Here is a 27,537-nt window from a genome sequence, read left to right as displayed (position 1 = left end):
AATATTGTCTACTGGTTGCAGCTCTCCAGAGGGAGTCTTTTCCATCGTCAACTACCTACCTGATCTTTTAACTAGAGATGCTAGGGATTGAAGCTCAGTGCTTTCAGCATGCAAAACATGTGCCCTACTACTGATCTGTGCCACGTTTTCCTGGAAGGCAGCAAAGGTTTTTGTTCTGGAAGAAGGTAGATGCAGAGGAGAAACTGTGGCTATGTGTGGCCCCACAACAGATCCACTAATATGTTTGTAATTATACATTAAGCCTGCTCTTGGTAAAACAAAATTTGCTGAGAAGATAGTGCATGAAGTTTGGCTCTGCTAGACTATTGCTTAGTCAGCCTTTTAGCTGACTTCCTTCACTGCCATGTTTACTGTACTTTAAGGTTTAATGGACCCACAAGCACACACCCTTGATTGGGAGAATTGGTGGTTGGATGGAAGAAGAAAGAAATGAATGTCTGTGGGAACTATACCTATGAGCAACAGAGAAAGAATGTACTGTTGTGCGCACACATGGGGAGGAGAAGGCCAAGTGGATGTAATATAATGGGGATTTCAGCAAATTAAGGCAAGCAGAAGACAATGCAGTGGATAGGCATGAGAAAACACAGACATCTCTGCAGTAGGCTTCATCAAAGCTGTTTCTTGTGAATATGTAAAATGAAGGCAGGCAACAAAGATTTAAATAAAAGGATTTCTAATTGAGGACTCAACACCAGTTCCTACCACATTTCCAAACATTAACTTTTTCCTTCTTTGTGAGCTTCCATTAGATATTCAGAGTAAAGCTCTCTTACCAAGTTAATCCTTGCCATGGACTTGAGTGGTAACCATCACTGTGGCTTGGCTCAATTCCACAGGGGCAAGCATACTTGGGAAATTATACATGCCTTTTAACATATACATTCAAATCAAAACCAGAAATGGACACGTAGTGGAAGAATAAAGGGGAAATGTTATCCTTCATTCCAAGTTAGTTACTTGGAACATTTTATAGAGTGAAGGCTGTAAGCCTATACACTTGCGGTTGAGAATCAGGCTTTAAGACTAGTATTTACCTAGCCTTTGTTTATATCTCATTGGGAGCCCTTTTAGGGCCTGGCCACCCACAACCCCATTCATTTTATTAAGCTGGCCCTTTCACAGCTTAAAAGTTTGTTCATCATTGTGGGCCTCTGAAGCCAAATCATCAAAGAGGCGTTGTCTCTTGTCTGTGCACCTATTGGTCTAATGTGACCACCCCTGCTCCTTAATCTTATCAAGTCAATTTAATTCCTTGGGTTGCAGTCTACTTCCATAAAGAGGTAACTGTTGCAGAACAACTTTCACACACTATTATGATGCTTGATTTTTTTTTTTTAAGTAAAACTCTGGCTATTTCAGTTGCTAACAGGTTCTTGGAATCACCCTCATTGGGAGAAGGAGAACCTGAGGAACATCAGCCCTACCCACCCCCATGATAACTTGGATTACCAAAAGTATTTGGTAACAGAACTGTGTTGTGACTGAAGCTTCAGGTTTCTAGAAACTGGAACCCTGGACTCCAGAAAGACACCACTACACAGCTTCCAGAAAGCAAGTCTGTCCTGGTGCTGAGCTTTTTGTCAGAGGTATGAACATAAGTATAGAAGGCATTACACATTCTCCATACCAGTCAACAAATGGCCCTGTTTTACAAGAGGAGGAGAGTTGCCCCCAAACGAGGTTAGATCCCCATCACCCTAAAGTTTCCCATATGTAATGGAATCCCATTGTTTAGTAAGAAAGCTGGGTTTCTTTCATTCTTGGTGTTCATGGAAACAATGGGTAGGGTGGACAGTTCTCAGTTCTACATGTTAATACATGCATAGCACCATTGCCACTCCATAGTGGTCCCACTTAAATTAACCAACATGACTAAATTAGGTTCATTCATTTCAGCAGGTCTCCTCTGAGTAAAACTCAGTTAAATACCACCCATAAGTTCCTTAGCGTGAGATCCTTAAAAACAGCCTCTTTTCCAATTGTGTCTCCTGGAATCTAAAAATTTAGAGAGTCTTTCCCAGCCTAGTTCCTTTCAGATGTCACTGGACTCCAACTCCCATCACCAGACCATTGACTATGCTGGCTGGGGCTGATGGGAATTGGAACAACTGGAAGGAACTAGACTGTGGAAGTTGAGCTTAGATTTTTCTTTGGAATATACTTAAGGGATCCCTGAGAAGAGCAATGCTGAAAAGAAAACCTCAAAATCCCCAACATTCAGAAATGGCTTGTGCAACCTGGTCACCAGCTTTTGCTGTGGAATGAGGCAATGTTCATTCAGTATATTATAGAGTTCTAACTCTGGAAATTGGGTGCAGTTTCACCCATCCTGATGGTTCAGACTTGAACCAGCATGCTTCATAGCTGGCCTCCTGCATGTGCCATAAAGTGTCGCTAGGGGAAAGTGTGTGCCTAATAGTATTGATCATTCTCCCCTGATTTCATAGGACACCACACATAAGATGCGACAAAAGAGTGAAAGACCAATTCAGGAGGAGAAAAGGTCTGAAAAATCCAAAGAAACTGAAAGGGAAGGGATGTTGGAATGCTTGAACGTAGCAGCTTTGTACCTTGAAAATAATATATATAAGCCACATAAAATTAGAACCTGGCCTGGAAACTATTATTTCCAAAAAGTCTTCCAATATTAAGTTAGAACATGGCATGTTGATCTCATTTCTGGAGTTTGACTCCTCCACTGTTCTCAGCAAATGACAAAACAATGGTTTGCCTAACACACTTGGTCCTTCGTCCCTCCACACGGCATTTCAGCAGACAGATGTGCAGTTCAGTTCCGTGGGTTCCTGCATGGATGCTGTCCCCAGCCCTTCCGGTCCATCTACTATCGTGGGCTCACTGGAACATTGCCTGTGGTTTAAGCTGGGCTGCAGGAGGAGGCATGTGTCACCACTGTCTGGTTCCTCCACCACCATCCCAGAGTGCATAATGGAAGCCATGGCCAACAGCTGGATATCAGAGTGAGCGTTGGCAACAGTGTGGCGGCGGATGTTCCCACACTTCTCCAGATATGCCTCGCCCTCCTGCTCAGTCAGAGGCGTCAAGGCAGTCTCGCTGACTTGTCGGTCTGCCACAGCGTGAGAAGAGAAGCTCAGCCCATTGGGTTTGGCACGAGGTCTATGATACCTTCTCTCTGGAAAATAAGAAGGAAGGCATGCAGATTAATTGTGGACTGCATACAAATCCAAGAGCAACCGACAGTTCAATTTTTCAGAAAACTTCCCTAGGCTGGGCACCATCCCTACCCAGCTGTTTTCTTCCAATGTGGGCTTTGACATATCTTTGACAAAGGAATGGAAGAAAGTTCATCATTCTGCCTAGGCAGGAATAGTCATGTATGTACATGTGAATGTGTATATATATATATATATATATATATATATATATATATATATATACCTAGAGAGAGAATAAAAAAACTATTTAATCCTTCCTTCAATATTGTTATCCAGCGGAGGAATGGGGAAGAGATTATGATTGTTGTTGTTTTATGTACATATATAATTATTTCTCCAGCACTAGTAATTTGTTTACAAACATTTGCATCAAGTGACTCCAGAGGTTGTACTTATTTGCATAACATTAGTTTCTAATCTTTCACCAAATTAATTGGGTTGAATTTCGCAACAGGGAAGCAGGGGTTTTTTTATTCCTCTATTTTCTAACAATGCAATCCTATCTTTGAGTTTACAAGAATCTGAAAAATGACAGCCTTCATCTGCACTGCTGTTTGTGCCTTGGGTTCAGGATCACACCCACCCACCCATCCATATGCAGAATCCCTGTTTTCAGACATTCATACCAAATGTGCAAATGTCAGGAGTGGAGATAGAAAGAATGGTCCCAGTTCCCCCTACATGTGGAGAATAAGGACCATGATCTGTGAATAAGGAGCACAGCAGCAAAAGTAGCTTATTTCGTTGGACTCCAATTCTCTTCTAGTTGTAGGCCTGCCTTCCCTGTCAACAACAAAACTGCTGTTCCAAGTGCCCCAGTGTTGTATTCAACTTTTAGTCAAAGTAGACATACTGAAATTAATAGATCTAAGTTAGCTGTGACCACTAATTTCAATGGATTAACATTAGTTGACTGTAACCCTATAAGGACTGCTTCTTTAGCCAACTGCCATGAAATGCTGCCATGAAATGGAGGGGAAGGGAGATTAATAACAAGGTACAGATAACGGTGATCAGCCAAATGATTCATGAAAGCATGGTAAGATGCTTGTGAGATGGGCTAGAAGGATGAAAGTGTCCTCTTGGAAGGAATCCAGTCTGAGACCTTATGTGCATGATGTCTTTTTTGTTTATCCACTGGCCTACTAGGGGATGACCGGTAGTTGGCTGGTTATACTACACAGTTGAGCACTGCCAACAATCACAACGGAAAGGTGTCAGCTAGGGAGAAACTGAGGGCTACAGCCAACACTCCTCTCTTTACTCCCCAAAACTGTTCCATAAAGTTAGGGAAACCCTCATAACAGATTAGGGGGCACACAAGTAGAGGAAATCTATTACAACACACACACACACACACACACACACACACACACTTAGAGGAGAAGAGGTCTCTGGCTAAGGCTTTGTTTGTATATCTCTTGAAATGTTACGCCAACCCTTGGGTGTATTAGAGTGATATATTGCACAATGTTTTTAAAGCCACATAATCCACCTTCGCTTTGAATGTTAACACTGCAAAATAAGCAAACAGCCTCTAAGCTTAAAACGACCAGCATTAGTAGCCCTAGGGATTTACATAAAGCTAGTATAAATTTACTCAATTCATTAATCTTCATTGCATCAACTTCATGCGTATGGCTAAGTTATCTAATGAAGCCTCGAGGGACTGAGTCCTCTCGGGACCAGGTCAAGCATTTGCTCTCTCCTCCGCTCCCTTGCCAGATTCAATCTGCAGAAGATGGCAAAAGTTGCCATAAAGCTAAGATGGAAAACACTGGTTTTTTGGCTGCCAGTATTTTTAATGCTGGAATTTGCAATGCTTATAAAAGAACAACATTATTATTATTATTATTATTGCTGATTATAATGGCAAAAGGTTGAATCCGGAGCTGCCATACTACAAAGAGAGGAGCCTTTTCTTTTTGCTGATTTTCCCTTCATCTCCCCACAACTGTTCCAGAGCAGATCTTCAGTGGGTACAGGGAAAAGACGGGAATCAGCAAAGAAAAAAAAGTCACCTCTTCCTTTCTTCCTTCAGTGTTCTGTAAGCAGAGTAACACTGACAGGAACTCTGGCTCCAAGCCAAAATAATTATTGCAAAATTTTATTACTGCAATAAGTTGCAATAAATAGTTGAAGAATATAAAGCTCTTTATATTAAAGTCTTCTGGCACATTCCCAGCAAGCATGAATGGGAGGCAATCAGCACACAGAGAGAAAATCACAGCCAACTATACTTCATGCTGTGCCACAGACACTTCAGAAATTGTTCCCTGGAGAAAAACAAAAGTGAACTTGATTTGTACAAGACACCAGATTTTAAGGACAGGCAGACCTGGAGTTTGGGGACTTCAGATAGTATCCTTAAATGATAAAATTATCCTGGATCTTTAATATTTTTGTTCAATGTTATTTGTACCAAAATTAAGCTTTCTGAAGGTCAGTTCAATTTCAAGCTAATATGCCATTATTCTCTCAACTATCACCCTAATTTCAAATATAAAAGGTTGTTAAAGAGTATTGAATAAACTAGCCTGCATTCCCCTTTCACCCCCACCCCACCCCCCAAAAATCTTCCAAATTACCATCTCTAAATTTTGCTAGCAAGTATTTGATTGACAACAATAAACATGGTTTATGAAGCTAAAAACAAGGATTGGGACCAAGTACTTCTCCCTCATCTGTCCCCCTGCATGCTGCCTTCACTTGTCTGTTGCATCCAAACTGGGAAACTCTACCTTAATGTCAGTTAAACCAATAAGCCAGGATCAGAGCCTGACTTATTCTCTTTTATCAGCAGCAACTGAACCACAATATATGCCTTGGTGTTACTTCCTAGGTTCATAAACCATAGCTGAAAAAAATGGGGAAGTTTGTCCCAGCCAGACCAGTATTGGCATGGCAAAGTGCACCTAAGCATTCAGTAATATCCATACTAACTTAACGCACCCGGGAAACATTTCCTTCAATCCATTTCCTGGTGGTTATTTGAAAAATTGAAATCAAAGTTTAGTTTCTGAAATTTGAACATGAAAATGTGTCAAATTAGGACTGAAGTCTGAATTGTACGATTTAAAGAGAGATCCGATTTCCTAAACATACCATTTCAACTTGTAGCGCTAAGAACACAAATAAGAAGAGTCTTGCTGCATCCAACCAAAACACCTTTCTAGTCCAGCATCCTTTCTGCCAACCTAGTTGCTCAGATGCCTATGGGAAGACCACAAGCAGGGTATGAGCATAATAGCACTCTCCCACTAGTATCCCGAAGAACTGGTATTCAGAGGCATACTACTCACCTGGTAGCAGTTTTTACACCAGGCTGCAGGACAGGGGGGAAAGAAAGGTGTGCAGGGCCACTCAGTCAACACAGCTGAGAGAGCAGCAAGTTTTGACACCTGCTCTGTTGGAGCCCTTCCACTGCAGCTGGTCATTAGGGAAATTTGTAACTAAGATCTTCACCTACCTACCTCCCAATCCGTTTTCCTTTTGTGTTGTGTCTTTTTCATAGATTATAAGCCTGAGAATAGGGGCTGGCCTTTCGAGCGATCTAAGACTTTGTTGGCTGAAGAGGGGAGAGACTTTGTCAGGCAAGGCCTCCTTCCACCTGCCTTGCTCCGCCCTCTAGTCTCTGCTTCTCAATTTATATTGTATTATTTTATGTACTGTGGCCTGCTGTTGTTTTATTGATTATAGTTTAGAAAGTATTTAGTGTAACTGTCGAGTGGATTTCTGTTTAACTTTTATATGTAAATATTATTATTTTATACTAGTCTAATGATTGTTGAATATTACTTTCTTGACGTAGGTTGCTTATTTTAAAGTTTTGTTTTATTATCACATTGTTGTATTGCATTAGATTGTTATAAGATGTACATTTTTTGTTTCTTCAGCTTGTAAACCACATTGAGTACTGTAAGATAGAAAGACAGTATACAAATTAAAAATGATGATGATGAATTAAAAATATTTAAATAAAATATTGTCTCCCGTATTGGAGGTAATATAGCCATGAAGGGTGTATTCTTCATGCAGTCATTACCTTTTATTCCCCATGAATTTGTCTAAATTATCTTAAGTAAGTGCTCTCATGGTTGTGCAATGTTTTCTTTCCCTGTAACCAATGACTACCTGTGCAAAACATTACATCAGCTGGGTTTTGCACTAAAATAGACTCCCGGCCACAGTTCTTTCCAGCAAAATCCTTATTGATTCTTTTCATTGTTAACGTAATGTGTTTCACATACACAGTTTGATGAAGTAATAAGCTGCACGAAGATCAACACAGATTACATGGCACGGTATCTAACAGTAATGTGGCAGAAGAATACATAGCTTTTGACTACTCACATGTTTAGGTAGGGCAAAACCCAGCATGCCTTGCTCAGACTTTCACCCATGTCTTAGGCCTCATTCTCCTTCCTCTCAACTGCAGCACCCCTAAATCTGCTGAGGATGGTCCCCCAACCACCAAAAGTAGATACTGGAGTTACATGGGAGGAGAGGAAGGGGAAGTCCTGCTGTGCAAGCAGAAGTCCTTTCCACTCATGCATGGACACCATTGGATTGAAGCCTAAGTCATTCAGGGAAATCATGAACAAGTTGTTCCCCCTTTCATCTCTTACTTTTATTACATACAACAGAGAACTATTAATATACATCCATACAGGCAGCCCAGCTTGTTACTTTTAACCCTCCCTGGCTCCTTCCTTGTGGAACGCCCTCTCTTCAGATGCCAAGGAGCTCAAGAACTACCTATCTTTTAGAATACATCTGAAGGCAGCCCTGTATTGGGAAGTTTTTAATGTTTTATGTTTTCCTATGTTTTATATATGCTGTTAGCAGCCCAGAGTGGCTAGGGAAACACAGCCAGATGGGCAGGGTATAAATAATAAAGTTGTTGTTAACCCTTAAAAGCTCTAACACAGCTCCTGAGTGTCTCATGGGAGGGTCATTTGAAAGGCAGTACCTCATCTTTGAAATTCTCTACCTACACACTGATGAAGTCTCTTCATTAAATGGACTCTCCTTCCTTGGCGGTTTTTAAGCAGAGGTTGGGTGGCCATCTCCCACGGATGTTTTAGTTGAGATTCCTGCATTGCAGGGGGTGCAACTTGATGACCCTCTGGACCCCTTCCAACTCTACAATTCTATGGTTTTATGAAATGATATTTAGCAGCTGGAATCAAGCTTTTAACAAGGCTATGAAGTTACTGTTCAGTCCTTTTTACCGTTTTACAGCACAATCCTAACTAAAACTATTCAGAAGTAAGTCCTACTAAATTCAATGGGGCTTACTCCCTGATAAGTGAGAGACTAGGATCACAGCCTTAGTGCAGAATTCAACATTCCACTGTGGTGAATGTCCCATCCATGCGACTTGAAATGCAGCAAGGGGATGTGAACTTGCTGAGTTTTAAGCTGCTACTGTGTACATAGCCTTCATTTTCTCGGTGCTTCCAACTGTATTTCCCACTGGGTGGAGGACAGAAAGGAGGGAGACTCCAGCCTCCCTCCCTATTCTGGGCTGGCAGCAGGAGAAAAGGCAGGTGTTAAGTACTGGCCAGAGCTGTGACTACCGGATAAGGGGATTCGGGAGCTCATGGCAGAGCATGGGGGTGGTAGCAACTACTGTATTTTTCTGTCTATAAGATGCCCCCATGTATAAGATGCCCCCTATTTGGGGGGACTCAGATTTAAGAAAATGTGGGGAGATGTATCCATGTATAAGACACCCCCTAATTTTTGACATTATTTTTAAGGGAAAAGACCTAGTCTTATACACTGAAAAATACGGTACTTTGAGTTTTTCCCTGCTGTCATTTGTAATTGCTGGTCCCAATTCAAACTGAACCTGGGAGAACTTGGCCTTTTCTCCATGAAGGGTTATAAAGTGAAACACTAGCAATACTTTGCTTTCCAGCATCAATAACTGATGCTGTGGAAGCTTAAGAAGTCTACTGCACTTTGGCTTTGCACACACACACAAAAAGGTTAGAGCATTCACTCCCACACAGAGGCTCTCCCACTGGTACAGTAAAAGCTGCGCACAGCGAGGCTGATAGCCCCATTGTCTGGAATGCAGTCTATCTTTCTGAGCAGCAAAGGGAAGATATTCCTCCAGTTGTCACTGTGTCGTGCATCTCTTTCCCCTCCCGGCCTTTCAGCTGGAAATGAATATCTGCTTCATTGTCCGCACTAAGAAATCGTTCTAGGGTGCCGCTGGAGCAGCAGATTTCTGCATTGCATCATGGCAAAGGCCGCATTTCAGCAATTACTTATCACCGGCTGAAATAATGGGGCAGAGGGCAGGGGTGGAAACATGACGGCAAAAAGCAACTGCCTGGAGATATGAGCAAAGTACCTCTGCCATGCTAAACTAGCAACCTGCCCTGCTGATGCCAAAGCATGAATGTATTCCTAGCAAGTGGATTGGAGCCAAGAGAGCTGCCAGAATTCAACACACACACATACACAGGGACATAACTAGTCCAGGGAATGCCCTACTCATGGTTAAAAAATTCAAAAGTCAGTGAGGCACAGATGGGGAACCTGTAGCCTTCCAGATATTCCTGTACAGGAACAAAGGAAGCTGCCTGGTACTGAATCAGACCATTGGGACCATCCAACGCAGTACTGTCTACACAGACTGGCAGTGCCCCTCCAAGATTTCAGATCTGTATCTCTCCCAGCTTTAGCTGGAGATACCATTGATTGAACCTGGAACAGCAGGTGCTCCACCACTGAGCTTCAACTCCCATCGTGTCTGACCATTGGCCATGCTGGCTGGGGCTGCTGGATACTGGAGGGCAACAACATCTGGAGGGCACCAGAGGTTCCCCACCATTGCTATGGAGTGTTGAACAACTGGGAAAGACAGGTCCCCCCCCCCTCTGCAATACAGTAGAAGCATAATAAAAAAATTCCTTCCAGTCGCACCTTAGAGACCAACTAAGTTTGTTATTGGTATGAGCTTTCGTGTGCATGCACACTTCTCCAGATACACTGAAACAAAAGTCACCAGACTGGGGAGGGGTATTACTTACTCAGAAGGGTGGTGGGAATGGGTGATTGGCTGATAGCTGTGGTAAACCCGCTGACGACTGTTAATGACAGTAGAAGCATGTTATGTCTCATGAAAGCAGGCGAAAGCAAAGGAGATTTTTTTATTCCAAAGCAGCCATGTGGGTATGTTTGGTATGCAGTGGCGTAGCGTGGGGGGTGCAGGGGGGGCCGGCCGCACCGGGCACAACATCTGGGGGGGGCGCTCGCACTCGCAGCTCTCTGCCCCTACCTGGCTCACTCACTCTCTCTCACTGCAGTGCTGGCTGTGTGAATCCGATCCAAGCCGCCGCGTCGCCGCCCACTGTGGAGGGGAGGGTGCCAGGCGTGCGGTGCAGAGAGAGAGAGAGGGACTATCTGGGGGAGGGACAGTGCAGCGGGGGGTGTGGTGTGTGCAAATTACTTGCCTTGCCCCGGGTTAGGGGGCGCAAATTACTTGCCTTGCCCCGGGTGCTGACAACCCACGCTACGCCACTGTTGGTATGTACTTCTGATCCAGACTGGGAGCCTATGCTGGTTTTTCTTAGAAATCCTCTCCCCATTGCACTTTCTCTTCAAAGGTACAGTTTGTTATAATCACCTTCAGGAACAAATAGCAACTATGAAGGGAAGGAGGAGTGATTTTCAACAGATGCAGACCTGGGCCTAGATCGCATCCCTGCACAGCAGTTTCTCCTTCAAAATAGAAGTCGTCCTGAGCACACTTTTCTAAAATGGTGAATAATCTAATGCACAGTTTGACTCTTAGCACTACAGAGCATTTGGACACTCTGCAGACTAGCTCATGGAATCAAGCAATTTGTTGCTGTGGAACGTGTTGCAGTTGCTATTTATTAATTGCCTTCCACATAGATACCTCAAGGTAATGTAAAAAGAAAAACGAAAACAAAATGAAATGAATTAAAAACAGTTAAACACACAAAATACCAACAAAATTTGTCGTGGGTGATTTAGCTGAGATTCCTGCACTGCAGGAATTCTATGACTTTGAATTTTAAGAAACAAAAAACCAGTATGTACACCCATGGCAGAAACCTATTTATCCAGCTGGCGAAGCTTGTCTGAACAAAAATGTATTCAGTTGCTTCTAGAAATTGCAGATAGTTTCTTGACAGGAATGGCTGCTTCAAATGGCGGCCACACTGATAGCCCAGCTCAGTTACTATGAGCCAGACTTCCAATATCTTTGGAAACTTGCAGGAGAAGCTTTCTTGCAGACCACAGTGACCTAGGACTCAGCTACATTAAGAAACAGTGATTTGAACATGCTATAAACACACGCTTCCTGCACCAGAGAGCAGGAAATTTTAAAACACGATTTTCCATACAGATTTTTTTTTCTTTTGTTATAATGATCTAATTTCTGACTTATTTACAGCGTTCTTCCCCTCCTGCGTCTAGATCCACACATAATCTCTCTAGTACGCTGGTCCTGATCTATATAAGGCCTTATATGTTAATACTAAAACGTCGAACTTGGCCTAGCAAGGTACTATATGCTGGTGGCAGTTTGGCCTCACAAACATCCTAGCCTTCACATTATGCACAAGTTGCAGCCTCCAGACAAGCCTCAAGGTTAGCATCACATAGAATGTGTTGCAGTAATACATCCTTAAAGTTACCCATGCATGGACCACTGTGGTAAAGCCAAAATACAGGAAGCTTATGAAAAACATGGTTGGAGAAACTCTATGGACTTTGATAGAGAAGCTTCCAGCTTACAAAACTCAGGTCTCTCCATGCTGTTCAAGTTTTCTAGGCCAAAGCTCATTTAAATTTCTGGATTAGTCTTTTTCAAATCAAATGAGATGATGGAGCATCCGAATAGATGCTTTCTGCTAGCCAGCATATGATTCCACTTTTCAAAATTAGATTTTGCAATGGTTTCCTCCTGTATCTCATTTTTTGGCGGTCTCAACTCATTGCCTCCAACAGTGCCTTCCAACTTAGAGCAACAGTGATAAAAAGCAGCTGAAAGTGTATCTTGAAGGTGATGCATTCCAAAATCCAATAATGGCGAAATGGAAGCAACTGAGCGAGCAAAAAGCAAAACACTGCAGGCTTTGTTCCACAGCCCTGTACTAGTACGACAAGCCACTCATAATCTTCTTCTGCTATGGCCAGACAACTCAGCAAATTGCTGCAGGCTGACTAAAGCAACAAGGAGAGAGAGATCAACAGGTTCAGCTAAGCAGATAAGGGATGCGACTAAAAATAGAAAGCAGGGTGGAACTTGGAACCACAGTTTTGGCAGATGGGAGAATTAGCATGGAATCATGCTAAGACCAGTAACTTCCTGTTTGGCTAGTGCCAGAATTAGTACACTAACTTTATCTGAGTTAGTTGCTTATGCTATTGCATAGGACTAATGTCACCTGAGGAACATCCAGTTCCCAGGGCCAGCTCAGGATATTTTGCAGCCTGAGGCAAATGGTAAGATGGTGTCTTCACACAGTTTTCACAACCAGAAACCAACTGGAATGCCAGTCGCACCTTCCTTGCAACACCAATGGTGGAATAGCATTCTTCCCTGTACCTCAAGCAGTGGGTCAGATTTGATAGGGGGGACAGGACAGGCCCCTCTTAGATGAGGAACTCAGAAGGAACAGGCAGGAACTGTTGCTGCACCCTAGCCATCTGCCTCTTGAGGTGGTTGCCTCATTTTGCCTAATGCCAGGCTGAGAGACCCCTGGTCCCTCAGATGGTGTTAGGACTCCAACTCCCATGGCCAACAACATTTGGAGGGCCACAGGTTTCTTCTTAGGCCACTTAGATACAAGTATGAAGGAAACTACACGTCCACATCAGGCACCATGAGAAACAGACAGCAGACAACCAGTACGTAGTACAATGCAGTGGTGCTTCTGCACAGTAGGCTAAGATGCAAATGAGTTTCTGAGAGAATTAAGTTAAAGCCGAGGTTAGTAAGATGGTGCTGCAAGCAAAAGGCCTACAAACTAGAAGAATGAAGCAGAGGTGGAAAACAATATGAGGGGAGGAAGCTGATTCAGCTTTTTTGTTTCCACTTTCAGCCGCCACCTCATTTCCACAAATCACTTCTCACTGAAGTAATCATCTCACACACAAGCCCACGAACCCAGGCAAGATCACAGGAAGAGCGGTGGAAGTATCAAACATTATATAACCAAGATAAAAAAGCAAAAAGAGGCTGTAAAAGTGAGAAAATGAAAATGCTTTGTGCAAAGAAGAGATCATGAATAACTCAGTCATAAAACAGTTGAAAAACCATAAAAGGGAATGGGAGACAGAAAAGCTTTTGAGTGGAAGGAAGGGGAAATTAAGAAAATATCCACTCATCGTAAAAGATGGAAGCCAGCAATAATGCAGGGAAAGGAAAGGGGGTGGGGAGCAAAATGAACTTGGTGTTGGAGCTGGGGAACAGACTAAGAAATGCTACTCCTACTCAGAGTCGACCCACTGAAGTTAATGGGCCTGGCTAACATGGGTTCATAAATTTCACTGGGTCTCTTCTGGATAGGACTTAGTTGAATACCATCCTCTCTTGCCAAAAGCTTAACAAAAAGTCAGCTCTGAATATGCTCAACCAAAGAGGAACAAGAAGAGATTTCCAGAGTCCAGACATAGAACACTACCCAAGATTTCCACAACGTGACCCTTTAAGAGGGGCTGGCAAAAATTTAGTGAAAAAACCTTGGTCTTCAGCACCAGTTTCCTTTGTTCCTCCAAGCATTTAGGCTCATGCAAATACAGTTTATCTGACAGCCGCTGTCTCAGTCAGAACAGCCTGAGCGTCGGGGATTGAAGTGTTCAGAAATTTATACAACACCACCAGTTTTCTGAGCCTTTCATTCAAAATGCAATGAGTTATTCTGCGCTCACGAAAAAGTGGAGTGGAATTCCCCCCCCCTTCATAACTGCCAATAGGTGGAGATATTGCTTAACTCTGCTGTCTGGGATGCTGAAGTCAATGGCTTTGAGGGCCTAATGATGTCTCTCAGGAGTCCCTCCAGCATCCCCTGGGAAAAGAAACACGGGGAGGTGTCATCCTCATACTCAATTGTTAGCTGCTTGCAGGGAGTTAAGGAAATACTGGAAACAATGAAGTTACATCACACATTGCTTTGAGGAAACTGTTACCAGGGAGATGGGGGAGGAAGGAAGATGCTGGTCAGCGGAAATCATTTAAGTGTCTAATTAGTCTCTTAAAATGCCAGTGAAATTGGGAGTTGAGGCCTTTGTCTAGCTCTGTTGTCACTTTGTCTCTAGATTAAGCTCTTGCGGTCCTTTTTATTGCAGCATGGCAACATAAGGAAAGCAGTCCTCAACCCATCAGATCTTTCCCACCCACATACTTTAATTGCAATAGAAAAGTACAGAACTCATGCTGGCTCATTTAACTTTATCATTATTATTATTAATTTTTAGTCACTTTTTTTCGCAAGAAGTATCTCAAAGCAACGGACAGATTGATCGCTGTGGGGGAGGGGAAGGAAGTATAATGCATTCACTGTGATCTAATGTTTGATTAGTTTCTTAGTGAACGAAGGCTTTTAGCATCATGGATTTGAAACGCTGTTCCTGTTGAAATCTGACAGGTGCTTATGATTCTGAAATGCCATTGCCTGCTGAAATTGTTCATTTCACCAAGTGTTGTTGAATTAATTTGATTCCATATTAGACAGTTGGCCTGCATTTTATATGTTAAAATTTTAAGATGTTTTAAAAGTTTTATTGTACACCGCCATGTTTATATGAATTGGTGGTTTATACATATTCTTATAAATAAATACTGTGGCCAATAGTGTTTGTTTTACAGCCCATTAAAATAAAAATTAGTAAGTCTTATATCCATTTATTATAGTATTCCTCAATCCTGGTTGAAACCTGATCCCAATCCCACAAACCTGACATGGGAAACAGGTGCTATGCATATTTACCCACATGCACAGTGAATAGCACACACGTAACTTCTAAACAGAAAGCAAATGTGATGGGTTTGAATCTACAGTCCTTTCAAGGCCACTGAGTTCATAAAACTGCTTTATGACACCAATCCCTTGTTTTATTGGCAGACAAAAAGATAGCAGAGAAGTTTCCCAAGAGTCACATGGCTAACTTTCAGGCAAAACAATTTCAGCACCGTGCAAGTCTGCATGCACTTTGTATCATTTTCCTTCTGGAGAAGGGTCATGATTTTATTACTTGTGAATAGCAAACTGTGCTGTGATTATGTTTGCACTGGGAGAAGCACATCTCGTTTCCTCAAGGCATGTATTTGTTGTGTAAAACCTAAGCAGCTGTAATCAGATATGGTCTTACCGCCCTCTCTCTTTTTTATAGAGTCAGGCAGCAAACTCCAGAAGGTGTGCGTTTCCTACAAAGAGACACTCTAGACCACAGCTTTCTGAACTTTTCATGTTGGTTACACACTTTTTAGACACAATCATTTTGTGGCACAGTAATTCAGTTTTGCTAGCAAACCAGAGATTAAACTAGCCCCTTATAAGAGCATTTGCACAAGACACCAAGACATTGCAGCTCACACACCAACGTGTCACGACACACAGTTTGGAAAGCTCTCCTCTAGAGGGATCAGCCTATGTCTCTCAGGCCTGTTGTTCTTAACAAATATTTATTAAGGAAGAACCAAATGGTAACAATGATGAATCAAAGACTGTTTATTCAGAAGTAAGTCAATTTAAACCAAAGGCAGCCAACGTGATGCCTTCCTGATATTGTTGGACTATAGCTCTGATCAGTTCCCAAACAGTATAATCAATGATAAAGAATGATGGGAATTGTAGTTCAGCAAGTTCTGGAGAGCACCATGTTGGCTTTAAACTAAGTGGGCTTTCCTTTCAGATAAAAGACTGGACCATGCAGCTATATCCAGAGTGGAACTTCCACCCTAACCGATTTTGGCAAAACCCAGAAGTGGGAGAGGGTGGCTCAAGGAAGGAATATCAGTTGGCATGGGCAAAGGAGGATGCAACATAGCTCTAATTTGAACTAATAGGAATCAACATAGGAATCACACTCATGAGTCCTATACAAAAGTTGGATGCATTAGACTAATGACTGAATACTCAGGGGAATGCTATGTTCAAAAAAGAGCCTCAGCTTCAGGATCTGTCCTTCCAGTGAGCACTATGGGCTGATTTCCTTAAGAATTGATAGGTTTCTTGCAGTCCAGGGGACTCTCAAGAGTCTTCTCCAGCACCATAATTCAAAAGCATCAATTCTTTGGCGATTAGCCTTCTTTATGGACCAGCTCTCACTTCCACACATCACTGCTGGGAAAACCATAGCTTTAACTATACGGACCTTTGTCGGCAAGGTGATGTCTCTGCTTTTTAAGATGCTGTCTAAGTTTGTTATTGCTTTTCTCCTAAGAAGCAGGCATCTTTTAATTTTGTGACTGCTGTCCCCATCTGCAGTGATCATGGAACCCAAGAAAGTTTAGTCAAAACTCTCCACTATGACCTGTCTGTCTTGGGTGGCCCCGCATGGCATAGCTCATAGCTTCTCTGAGTTATTCAAGCCCCTTTGCCATGACAAGGCAGTGTTCCATGAAGGAGAACCCCAAGAGTGGACAACTTTAAACGGTGATTAGATGAATTCATAGACAATAAGGTTACCAATGTCTACTGGTCATGATGGACTATATCATTACCTTCAGGATCAGATGCAGCATGCCTCTATATGCCAGGTTGCTGGGAAACAACAGCAGGAGAGTGCTGTTGTGTTTATGTTGCCCTTGTGGGCTTCCTGGTGTCATCAGGTTGGCCAAGATGCTCGACTAGATAGGCATTTGGTCCAGTCTACAAGTTCTTGTTCCCAGCATGCATAGGATGTCAAAGAAGCTTTGCCATGTGGGTTATATACAATCACCCTTTCCAAGCTGCTCACACTTTGAGACCAACAGAGGCTCTGACTACATGCCCACCACTACCAATCGAAGTTGGTGGCTATTTTTGGATAGGCAACTGCATTGCATTATGTATATATAGAAGCCACCTTTAGAGGGTTTTGACTTTTAAAAGGGCAGCATTTATTTAAACAAACAAATAAAATGCCAGCTATTTATATACAGTGTGCTTAAGTTGCCTAAGAACTCTCCAAATCTATGATTCTTTTACATAGCAATCCTGATTTGCAACAGAGATGGGAAACCTGTGGCTTTCCAAGATGTTGCTGGACTACAACTCCCATCAGTCCCAGTCAGCATGGTCAATGGCCAGGGATGACAGGATCTGTAGGCCAGAAAAATCTGAAGGACTACCCAGATATGAAGAGTTGCAAGTTCCCAACCCCTAGTTCAAATGTAAGGCTGAAAAGAGAGGCGAGGAAACAATGATTGCCAGAAGGAAGGGGAAATATGGATTAGAACTGGAGGAGTTGAGAGGCAAAGGGTCGTGTCCACTGAACTACACAACACACACTAGATTACATCCAAAGACAAGGATGTGGCCCCACAGCTGCAGGAATCACAACATAAAGGGAACACATGTTTTTTGACAAGATGCCAGTTTCAAGCATTCCTTGTCCAGTGGTGGCCAGAACTAGGAAAGCCAGAAATTATAGAGATCAGGGGCAGCCCTCCAGATGCTATGGACTGCAACTCAGCCCCAGCCAGCATGGCCAATGGTCAGGGATGATGGCAACTATTGGGGGTGGGGACACACTGGCTAGCGGTGGTATTAGACAGTATTGTACTAGGGGGAGTGCTGATCTGACTTGATTGCCATTTCCTTGCCTACAACATAGTCCCGGGAGCTGGGAAGAGCAGCACAAAGTAGTTGTGACTGAATAACACAATTCCAATAGAGTTGACGTTGTCACACTAACAACCTGGTGATCAGGCAGAACATTGGCAACAGGTGTCTGATGATGCTGTGGAACAAAGGGCACGTGGATCCGCAAAGAACTACAACAATGGGTGTTTGGCAAGTTCCCTTGCAGGATAGAGGAAGGGAAAGAAACTAAACTAGAAACCTGTATTATGAGGCGAGAAGCTTTTCAGCTACCATTTATAAAAAATCAGATTTTAAGCACCTGCAGAACCAGGTTGTGAATACTGAACTCTCATTATCACTTGGTAAGACTCAGGAAGGGAAAAAATGAAGGCTGTTTCCATACAAACTAATTATGTTTAAGGCTTCATTGATTGGTATCTACTCAGGGATGATTTAAGCTTTTATTCTCCCATCTCTGTCTTGCACAAAGCTGCATATTAATTAGACCATGCTGGCTGCTGACAGACAATAGTTGTTGTTTTCTTAAAGAGAGTTGCAAGTGGTATGTGAGAGGCAGCACTCTTGATGTACAGTTCTTTTGTCGCACTGTGTTGTCTCTGGTCAAACGTGTTTTGCAACAATGCAGAGGCAGTACTAACACGAGAACACACATTTTGGGTACCAGTTTTCTTTTTGCACAGCCCTCAAGCAAACTATTGACCAACACAGATGCAGGTTACATTGGTTTAAGAAGGGATCTTGAGGGCAAAGAAACTCGAATGGCGTTGCAATACAATGCATCTTACCCAGAGCACACGTACTACCAGGGAAGCAGTGTTCTTCGCACAAACCGAGGTATGGGGAGACCACGAGTTTAACAAGCTCCTCCAACTGCATGAAGGCCTTACTGGGACCTGTAGGTTCATGTACTCCCTGTAACAAAAAAGCATCCAACAGATATGCATATGAACATATTTATTTCTTTCACAATACTTTCAGAAGAAATATAATTGTGCGCACAGGAAGAAGTTGTGGAAATGAAGAAAAAAGAGCCTGTTACATAATTATTTCTCCTACATGGAGCTTGCAACAAAATGCAGGTTGCTTTCAGCATTCCAGCCAACCCTCTTCGGGATAAAGTTTCCATAAGTGGCTCAAAGAAGCCATTCGATTCCCCTCATATCCTGGTTTTCTGTTTCTCTATTCCAATGGACAGTCAGCTTTCTGCAGCTCCTGAATATGCTCAGCCATCATTCGGCTTGGGTATCATTGTGAAGGAGGGTTAGGGTTAGAAATATTTGTAATTTTGCAAACCTCAGGGTTCCTCCAACATTGCAGTCACACCCCACTTGTTTCTCAGTGACCCCATTTTGGCTCCCATACTGTCAGCGCTCAGTTCACTGTTGGTGATGTCTGGCCACCTGATATATGTTACAATGCAGTACTGTTGAGGATTTGAAAAACTTACGACAACCATTTGGAGCAGTTCAAAAATACTTAATGCTTTGCAGATGTACACCTCTTTCTAGAACTCTGCAGATTCAGGCTATGGTAAGCTATCCGAGCTAAAAAAGGACCCCCTGCTGAGAATGCCCAGGTCAGCCGAACTTGGTATGCAAATGTAACTTAACAGAACACCCTAGAAGATGGATAGGATCCAATGGGTCAGTGGGGTTGAATAGGACTTGCCCCAAGGGAAGACCTGTTCTGCTAAAATAAATAAATAAAAGCCCTCTAAAGCTGAACAAGTAGAATGGTGCAAGCTTTTCAAGCAGCTGCACCAAAATGGATTTAAGTGCTTGCTACAGAGGCAACAAAATGGATGGTGTAAGCCTGGGAAATAAGAGAGTGAATAAATGTTGAACAATCCTCCTATGAAGTTAGAACAGGGAACATGATTAAGCTATCCAGAGTAAAGAAAGTGAGAAAATGCAAAAAGCAAACAAACAAAAACCCTATGGTACTTAATGAAAACAACTGTAAGGTTTGAGAGTAAAATCCTTCATCATCAGATGCATAAAAAGTACCAGAGATTGATTCCCCCCCCCCCCCATGAGACAGGGAAATGAGGAGGAAGATAGATAGATAAAACAGATGGTATAGTCTTACTTGGTTCAGATGAAAGACAAAATCTGCTTATTGGTATCCCTTTACCAAATGGTTTTGTAGCTAGTAACTTACAGCACAATCTTAATTGTGTCTGCTTAAAGGTAGGTCCTAGGGATGTGGGTGGCGATGTGGGTTAAACCACAGAGCCTAGGACTTGCTGATCAGAAGGTCAGTGGTTCGAATCCCTGCGACGGGGTGAGCTCCCGTTGCTCGGTTCCTGCTCCTGCCAACCTAGCAGTTCGAAAGCACATCAAAGTGCAAGTAGATAAATAGGTACCACTTTGGCAGGAAGGTAAATGGCGTTTCCATGCGCTGCTCTGGTTCGCCAGAAGCGGCTTAGTCATGCTGGCCACATGACCCGGAAGCTGTATGCCGGCTCCCTTGGCCAGTAAAGCGAGATGAGTGCTGCAACCCCAGAGTCGGCCATGACTGGACCTAATGGTCAGGGGTCCCTTTACCTTTACCTAAAGATAGGTCCTATTTAACTGAATGGGGCTTACTATCAGGTAAGCGGGTTAGGACAGCAGCCTTAGTCTATGGCATTCATAGCAATTGCTCAATTGCACTTTTCTGCTCTGCACAGGTTCTCCTCTTTCTTCATAGTATACAGAAACCTCTCCAGGCCAGCTACTCAGTAGTCAAGGCACATATAATAAGAAGAAACACATTGCTCCCCACCTGTAAAATCAGCAGCATCTGGACAATGGAAGGTGGAAGCTTGGTTTGGACCCGAGGAAGAATCTCATCCAAATTCACTCTTAGTAAGACCAAATCTCGGAATCCGAGCAATGCAATCTGGCGAATAGTCAATTCTTGGCCCTGTACACACATTCAGAAAACAGTGGGGGAATTAGTGGCTGTTGGTGCTGGGGTACATTTAACTCCATCCGACACCAATTTTAGAGCAGCTGTAAATAATGCTGGGGGTTAATTTTATGCTTTCACGTAAGAACTGGGGAATGAAGGGGGACAGAGAACATAATGCACCACATGACTGGTCACATGAAGTTATAAACCTAGCCACTACAGGCATGTGGATGGAGAGGTATTTACAGTGGCTGGTTAAAGAATCTGAGGAAAGGAAAACTTCCTACACAAGCAGCTAAATTATTCTACAAGTGGTAGCTTTCTTAGTGTTTGATTGTTTACTGGCATTTATGAATTGCTGAACATTTTAAAAATATCTAATTTTTGTGCAGTATAAAAACAAACAATAACATTAAAACAATGTTTAGTAGTGCAATAAAACAGCATAAAAACAATAAAATAGAAAATAAGGAGGTTCAAAGCAACTCCCAATGCTTCATTGCAGCGATGAATCTATCTCCCCCCCCACCCCCACCACAACCCAGTTAAACTGTGCCCTATATTCTCCATGGGAATAGTTATATAGGTAACTGCTCCGCAACCACTGAAGCAAATCTCTGGCTGGAGGGAATCCACGTTTGTTAATCATCAATTCATAACGTGGTTAATGATGCAGCTAACATCTTCATCAAAATGCAAAATAGGAACAAAAGCCAATGGCTCCAAAGAAATGCTTTGCCCCCTTTGGGTATCAGAGCAGGTATTTATGGGCATACAAGATAAAGCTGTAGAAAGTATGAGATTTCTGCAGGGTCGCAGCATTAGCTTTGTAAGTGTAAACCAGCTAAATCAAGCACATTTTATCCTGCAAATTTAACCTGCTGTGAAAATGTACTTATTCACATATTAAATCAATGACAGGGCTTACCAAGGATGGAAGTTTAAGTGTTACCTCTGCAAATGAGTGTCTTCAATCCATTGCTGAGATAACAGGAATGCAGGGATATGTGACCATTTGCAGAACAGAATGGGGAAGTCATAAGTGGTTCGCACAAACATGCACACACATCAATTATTACCTGCAATGCACCAATTGTCCAAGACCATTTCTACTGCTTCTGTGTTGGAAGTCTAGCTGGAAGTGGGACCTGGGGGATAATGTGTCTGAACAAAGGGGAACTTTCTAGGAAGGATCAGTGTTTGGAAAAGGATTAAGCATCTCCCTAGAGCCTCTTTCCCTCATAGAGTCTATTTCCTCATATCATTCAGTGTTACAAACACTTGGCATTCTCTCTAGTCCATTTTCAGGAACCAACTTGGCGAAACAATTATTTCCAAGTAAACATTGTGAAGTTAGACTTGTGAAGAGCTTTGTAAGGCTTTCAAGTTGTGCCATGAACTATGTTTGCTTTAAAAGCACATATAACTCAGAATGGCCTTTAACACACATACACAATAATGGGGGGAAAGTCCAGAGACTTCAATTGTATTCCTTCCACCCCCCAAAAAAGTTCAGAGTTCAAAAAGCTTAACTCTGGACTTTACATGAATTTACAGCAACCAAGTTTAAAATTAATAATGAATTCTATTTTATAGATTACATAAATATTCCAATCTTGAACCAAATTTAATGTTTGGCTGGCCATGTTGTTTTAAGGAAATCAAAACCTTTATTGAATGATTTGTGGGAAAGGAGATTCTGATGAAAGATCTCATTTATAGCAAAGTGTTGGTGCAAAGGTTTTACAGGATTGTACACTATCATTCCTTTACGAAGGAAAGATGGGAGAGAGGGGAAGTGGTATGACATAACTTGAGAAAAATCACTATGAAGCTTTCACATATTTAAACTTTATATAAGTCAAGTAATTGACAAGTTGCCCCATAACTACATAGGTAAATGGTATTACTAAGCGATAACAAAAAGGTAAAAAAGGTAAAGGACCCCTGGACAGTTATGCCCAGTCAAAGGCGACTCTGGGGTTGCAGCACTCATCTTGCTTTCAGGCCGAGGGAGCCGGCATTTGTCCACAGACAGCTTTCTGGGTCAAGTGGCCAGCATTACTAAACAGATTCTGGCACAACAGAACACCATGATGGAAGCCAGAGAGCACGGAAACGGCATTTACCTTCCCGCCGCAGCCGTGCCTATTTATCTACTTGTACTGGCGTGCTTTCGAACTGCTAGGTTGGCAGGAGCTGGGACAGAGCAATGGGAGCTCACACCGTCAAGGGATTCAAACCGCTGACCTTCTGATTGGCAAGCTCAAAAGGCTCAGTGGTTTTAGACCACAGCGCCACTCGCCGTCCCTTTACCTAAGTGGTAATATTGTCAGGTGGATTCAGAGCCGGTTGGAAAACTATTTTCAGACGTGTTCTCATAAATGAATCCTCTTCAGACTGGAGGGATGTTTCAAGGGGGCTGATAGTATCTAGCTCCCACTTAAGGTGGTACCTCCCCCCCCCCCAACACTGGGGTTTCTGAAGAACCATATTGCCATGAATAGGAAGTAAGAACTGCCTTGTTAGGTGACACCATTCAGCTCTCAGACTTTCAAAAAGTTTGGCTTGGCAGACTCTGTAATAAAACATTTTTATCGTAGAACAGTGTTCTTCAACCTTGGGGTCCCCAGATGGTGCTGGAGTACAACTGCCAGCATCACCAGCCAGTGTAGCCAATGGTGGGAGCTGATGGTGGGAGCTGATCAAGGGTCTGGAAACCAAGCCTTATAAGGAATGGTTGAGGGAGTTGGATATGTTTAGCCTGCTAAAGAGAAGACGGAGAGGAGATGTGATAGCCACCTTCAAATATCTAAAGGGCCATCCCATGGAAGATGGAGCAAGCTTGCATCCTCCTGCTCTGGAGAGTAAGACTTGAACATTACAAGAAAGGGGATTCCAACTAAACATCAGGAAGAACTTTCTGACAATAAGAGCTGTTCAACAGTGGAACAGACTCCCTTGGAAGGTGATGGACTCCCCCTCCTAGGAGGTTTTTAAGCAGAGGCTGGATGGCCATGTGTCATGGATGCTTTAGTTGAGATTCCTGCATTACAGGGGGTTGGACTAAATGACCCTTGGGGTCGCTTCCAACTCTACAGTTCTCTGATACTATGATTCTATGACATTCAGGGATCCAACTTTGAAAAAAAAACTGTCGTATAATTTTTAAATTGATGCTTATTGTTTAAAACCACATTGTGACGTCTACCTTAAAAGCAGTATACCACTGGGTAAAATTGACTTCTCAGCTGATTTACACTCCAGTTCTGAATATACTACAAGGAAAGACATTTCACTTTTTTTTTTAAAAAAAAAGTCTTATTTCCATTTAATATATTAAAGGATTGGGGCATAAATCACTTTAAAAGCACCAAGAGAGAGACCATAGCCTTCTAAAACGGGCATTCTCACACATACCGTCTATCATCTGCTGCAAGTATGGGAAATAAAGAGGGATAGGAAAGGAGGAAGAGAGAGAATAAATACAGACATCATGGGAAGTTAGTATATACATAGCAAAAAGCAAGTATTTCCACTCTTCTAGACCTTTTGGAAATTGCCACGTTGGGGGCTGAGTAGGAGGCTTGTATCATGCCTCTAGTAGATATTTTGGAGCTGGAAGTGGGGGGGGGGGGATAAGCCAGCCAATACCAGAATGCCAAGGGCAGACATAGAAGCATGTGACCTTCATAAGAATTTCATTCTGTGGGAAATTTATGCTGCCAGAAGCTTCTCATGCCCAGACAAGATTTCTTCTTTGGTTCACAAGGTAGCTGTCTCTCATTTAGGTGACTCAACTCCTTGGGGGTACCATAGGGTGTGTGTGTGTGGATATTATCTGTTAGGTCCCTCAAGTTCAAGAATAATGAATATAGCAGGGAATGACTGGGTATTCTCTGCCCTCTTATCTCAAAGTAGCTATTTTAAAATACCCATTTAAAAGTTACTCAGCAGTTAGGATTGTTAGGGTCTGTCAAACAAAAAATACATAGAATGGTTGGTCTTTTGCTGAAGCCAACTGAGTAAGAGGCCAACAAAAATTATGTTGTTCCCCTGCTCAAGGGGGGGGAGAATCCAGCCCACAAACAGCAGAAAAATTAAACTGCTAAAGCGTGTTCTCCTTCATGGAGAGCATGTGTTGCGGTGGGGTCTGCTGAGCCACCCCTCTGTTACCAGGCAGGGTCTCTAAAGATGGCCTGGGGCGGTGATTGGTTCACTGGGTTGGTGGGGTAAAAGTTATGTTGCAATTTTGGTGGGAGGGGTAAAATGTTTAAATACTCTGCACGCAGCCTGGAGCTTTCTCTTTGCTGCGTGCAACAGATCACCCGCCCACCCGCCCTTGAGTAAGGGGTTGTATGCCTGTCATGGGGTCGTCTGCCGTTGGGGCAGGGGCCTGGTAGGAATTTTGTCCATCTGGCTGATTGGCTGGACCATTTGGTTTTTGCCTACTGCGTAGCAAATCGTCACAACTTGTAAGGTTGCGGTTAGGCATTGGTTATAAATTGGTGGAGGAGGGGTTAGGATAGGCTGGGCCTGCCCCTCCATGGTTGCTGCGGAAAGGGAATTCCGTTAAAGGAATCCTGGGGCTTGCCATCTTTTCATCCAATCCCTGGAATGGGACTAGGGCTGGCAAGCCTTCAGGGAGGAGGCGGATGAGAATTGAGGGTCTGTGACTCAGCTCCATTTCTCCCTGACATGCTTTCCCCCGCACTGTCTTTCAGTGGTGCCCGGAAGTCAGTTCTGTCCCCAGGCAGGGGGACAGATAGTCTTAACCAATGCCTAAACAACCACTCACGGTTTTGTATTTAAATAAAGTTGTGGCCAAAATTATGCCAAAAACCTTAAACAAAAATTAAGTGTGTGTTGTGAGTTATTTGGGGGGGTGGCTTGGGGACCTCGACACGCAACTGTTGCAAAATGCACACCCTTTTAACTGTCTGGATGTGCCTTTTGGCAAATCAACCCATGGTTTCAAAATGAAGAGCCAGCCTTGGAAGTGGGCACTCCCTTCTCTCCACAGCTACCCTTCTTACAAAATATATTTTGTGTGTGCAATTTGCAATGTCTTGATAGGAACTACAATGACAGGAAATGATATACAATGTATACTATAAATTGGGGGGGGGGGGTCTACTATGTTTTTGTAATGGAGCCACTTGATCCACCAACAGGAGCCAGGTGGGAAAGTGTGACCAGGGGGGTACCCTCAAAATTCAAGAAGAAAGAATGTGTAAGTACGTGCTCACCCTCAGAATTTGTTTTCAGTACCAGAACCTTCCCACAAAAATCCATTCCTGGTTATAAACACACACACCCTCTTTTCCTTTTCAGCAATCTGTTTTTTATGGGGGAAGGTGAGAGGCCTTTCTATCTGTTAACCAATTGGGAGTCAGAAACACTTGTGAATAGAATAAAACTCACCGAGAGATCTACCAGTAGATTCAAATCTACTTTCTTCGCATCTGCTATAAAGGGATTGAAAGGGAAGCCAGAAAGGAAATTTACAAAGTGCAGAAATCTTGTCCTTTAAGGAAGCTCCAGAGAGGTTCATTCTTTTTGACCTCTTGGGTGTTTAGATGTCAATGGACCATTTGCCCCACATGACAGCTCCACTCCATTAGCATATCAAGGTATATAAAGATGTCAAAGGATCTTCACAACTCATCTGCCCTCCTTTACTTTTTGGAAGTTTCTTCTGCCTATGTTTTAGCAAGTATGTCCATGTAAGTGTGGTCAAAATACTCAGCAACACACAGCTGAACTGACTAGAACTGGTGGAAACCAGTTCAAAACATGGGTTGAAGAAGTCTGTTTTAAGGCACATTTGAAGTCACACAGATTTTGTATCCTATTAGAATATTAAGACCTCCTCTATATATCTTTAAGTTCGGCAGTACATCTAAAGAAATCTGTCGTTTATACCTGAAATCTATTTCTTTACAGTTTAAGTGTTGGGTGTCTCAATAGCTTTCAGAGAGGTAGTTTGGGGTAAGTTTGAACTGTATTCTCCTCCCTGACAAGCTTATATTTTAACTAGACTTACCTGAACAGGGTAAAATATAGCCTGGAGTGTGGGAAGAGTCTCTGTGAAGAAGTGATCCCAGAGTTCAGATAGTATGTCAATGCGATTCTCTTCTAAGCAAACAGAGGGTGGGGTGGAGAAAAAGAACCTTGTTTTAGAACTTGGTCTCTGATATTCAGCTACACTCTACCCAAAGCAAGCCATCCAACTATTGACTAATTCTCTGTAAAGGCAGACAAGTGTTGGTAACTGTAGCTCAGCTTATGTTTCCACCTCTTCCAAGATATTGTGTCCTCCATCATGGAGGGCACGTGTTGTGGTGAGATCACCTAAACTGCCTCCCTGTTGTGGGGCGGGACCGTTTGGATAGCCACAACACCCCATTGATTGCCCCTTGGTTGCTGGGGTAGAAATTTGGCCTGTCATCTATTGGATACTGGGGGGCTATTTAAGCTGCTGCACGTTGCTGGGAGCTTTCTCTTTCCTACAATGTGCATCGAATCACCCTCCTACCCTCCCTATACTTAGGGCTGTTCTTTGGCCTTGCTATGCCTGTCTAGGAGTTGTCTGTTTTGGAGCAGGGGCCCAGTAGGAA

The 27,537-nt window shown here is 42.9% G+C and overlaps 1 protein-coding gene across 7 annotated transcripts in view; it reads right to left on the bottom strand.

Moving 5' to 3' along the window:
- Positions 1-679: 679 nt before the first annotated feature.
- Positions 680-27,537, bottom strand: part of PRR5L (proline rich 5 like) — a 69,797-nt gene continuing 42,939 nt past the window's right edge. For all 7 annotated transcript variants that reach the window (XM_083438874.1, XM_083438870.1, XM_083438868.1 and 4 more), the window contains exons 6-9: positions 26,964-27,055; positions 20,789-20,929; positions 18,808-18,934; positions 680-3,175 (exon numbers count right to left, since the gene is read on the bottom strand). In XM_083438874.1, coding sequence (XP_083295000.1) covers positions 2,793-3,175; positions 18,808-18,934; positions 20,789-20,929; positions 26,964-27,055 — 743 coding nt within the window. In that variant the 3' untranslated portion in view covers positions 680-2,792. The remainder of the gene's footprint in view (positions 3,176-18,807; positions 18,935-20,788; positions 20,930-26,963; positions 27,056-27,537) is intronic.

The sequence above is a fragment of the Podarcis tiliguerta genome (genome assembly GCF_965153285.1).
Source record: "Podarcis tiliguerta genome assembly, chromosome: 1".
Lineage (NCBI taxonomy): Eukaryota > Metazoa > Chordata > Lepidosauria > Squamata > Lacertidae > Podarcis > Podarcis tiliguerta.
This window is presented reverse-complemented; position numbering and strand designations above follow the sequence as displayed.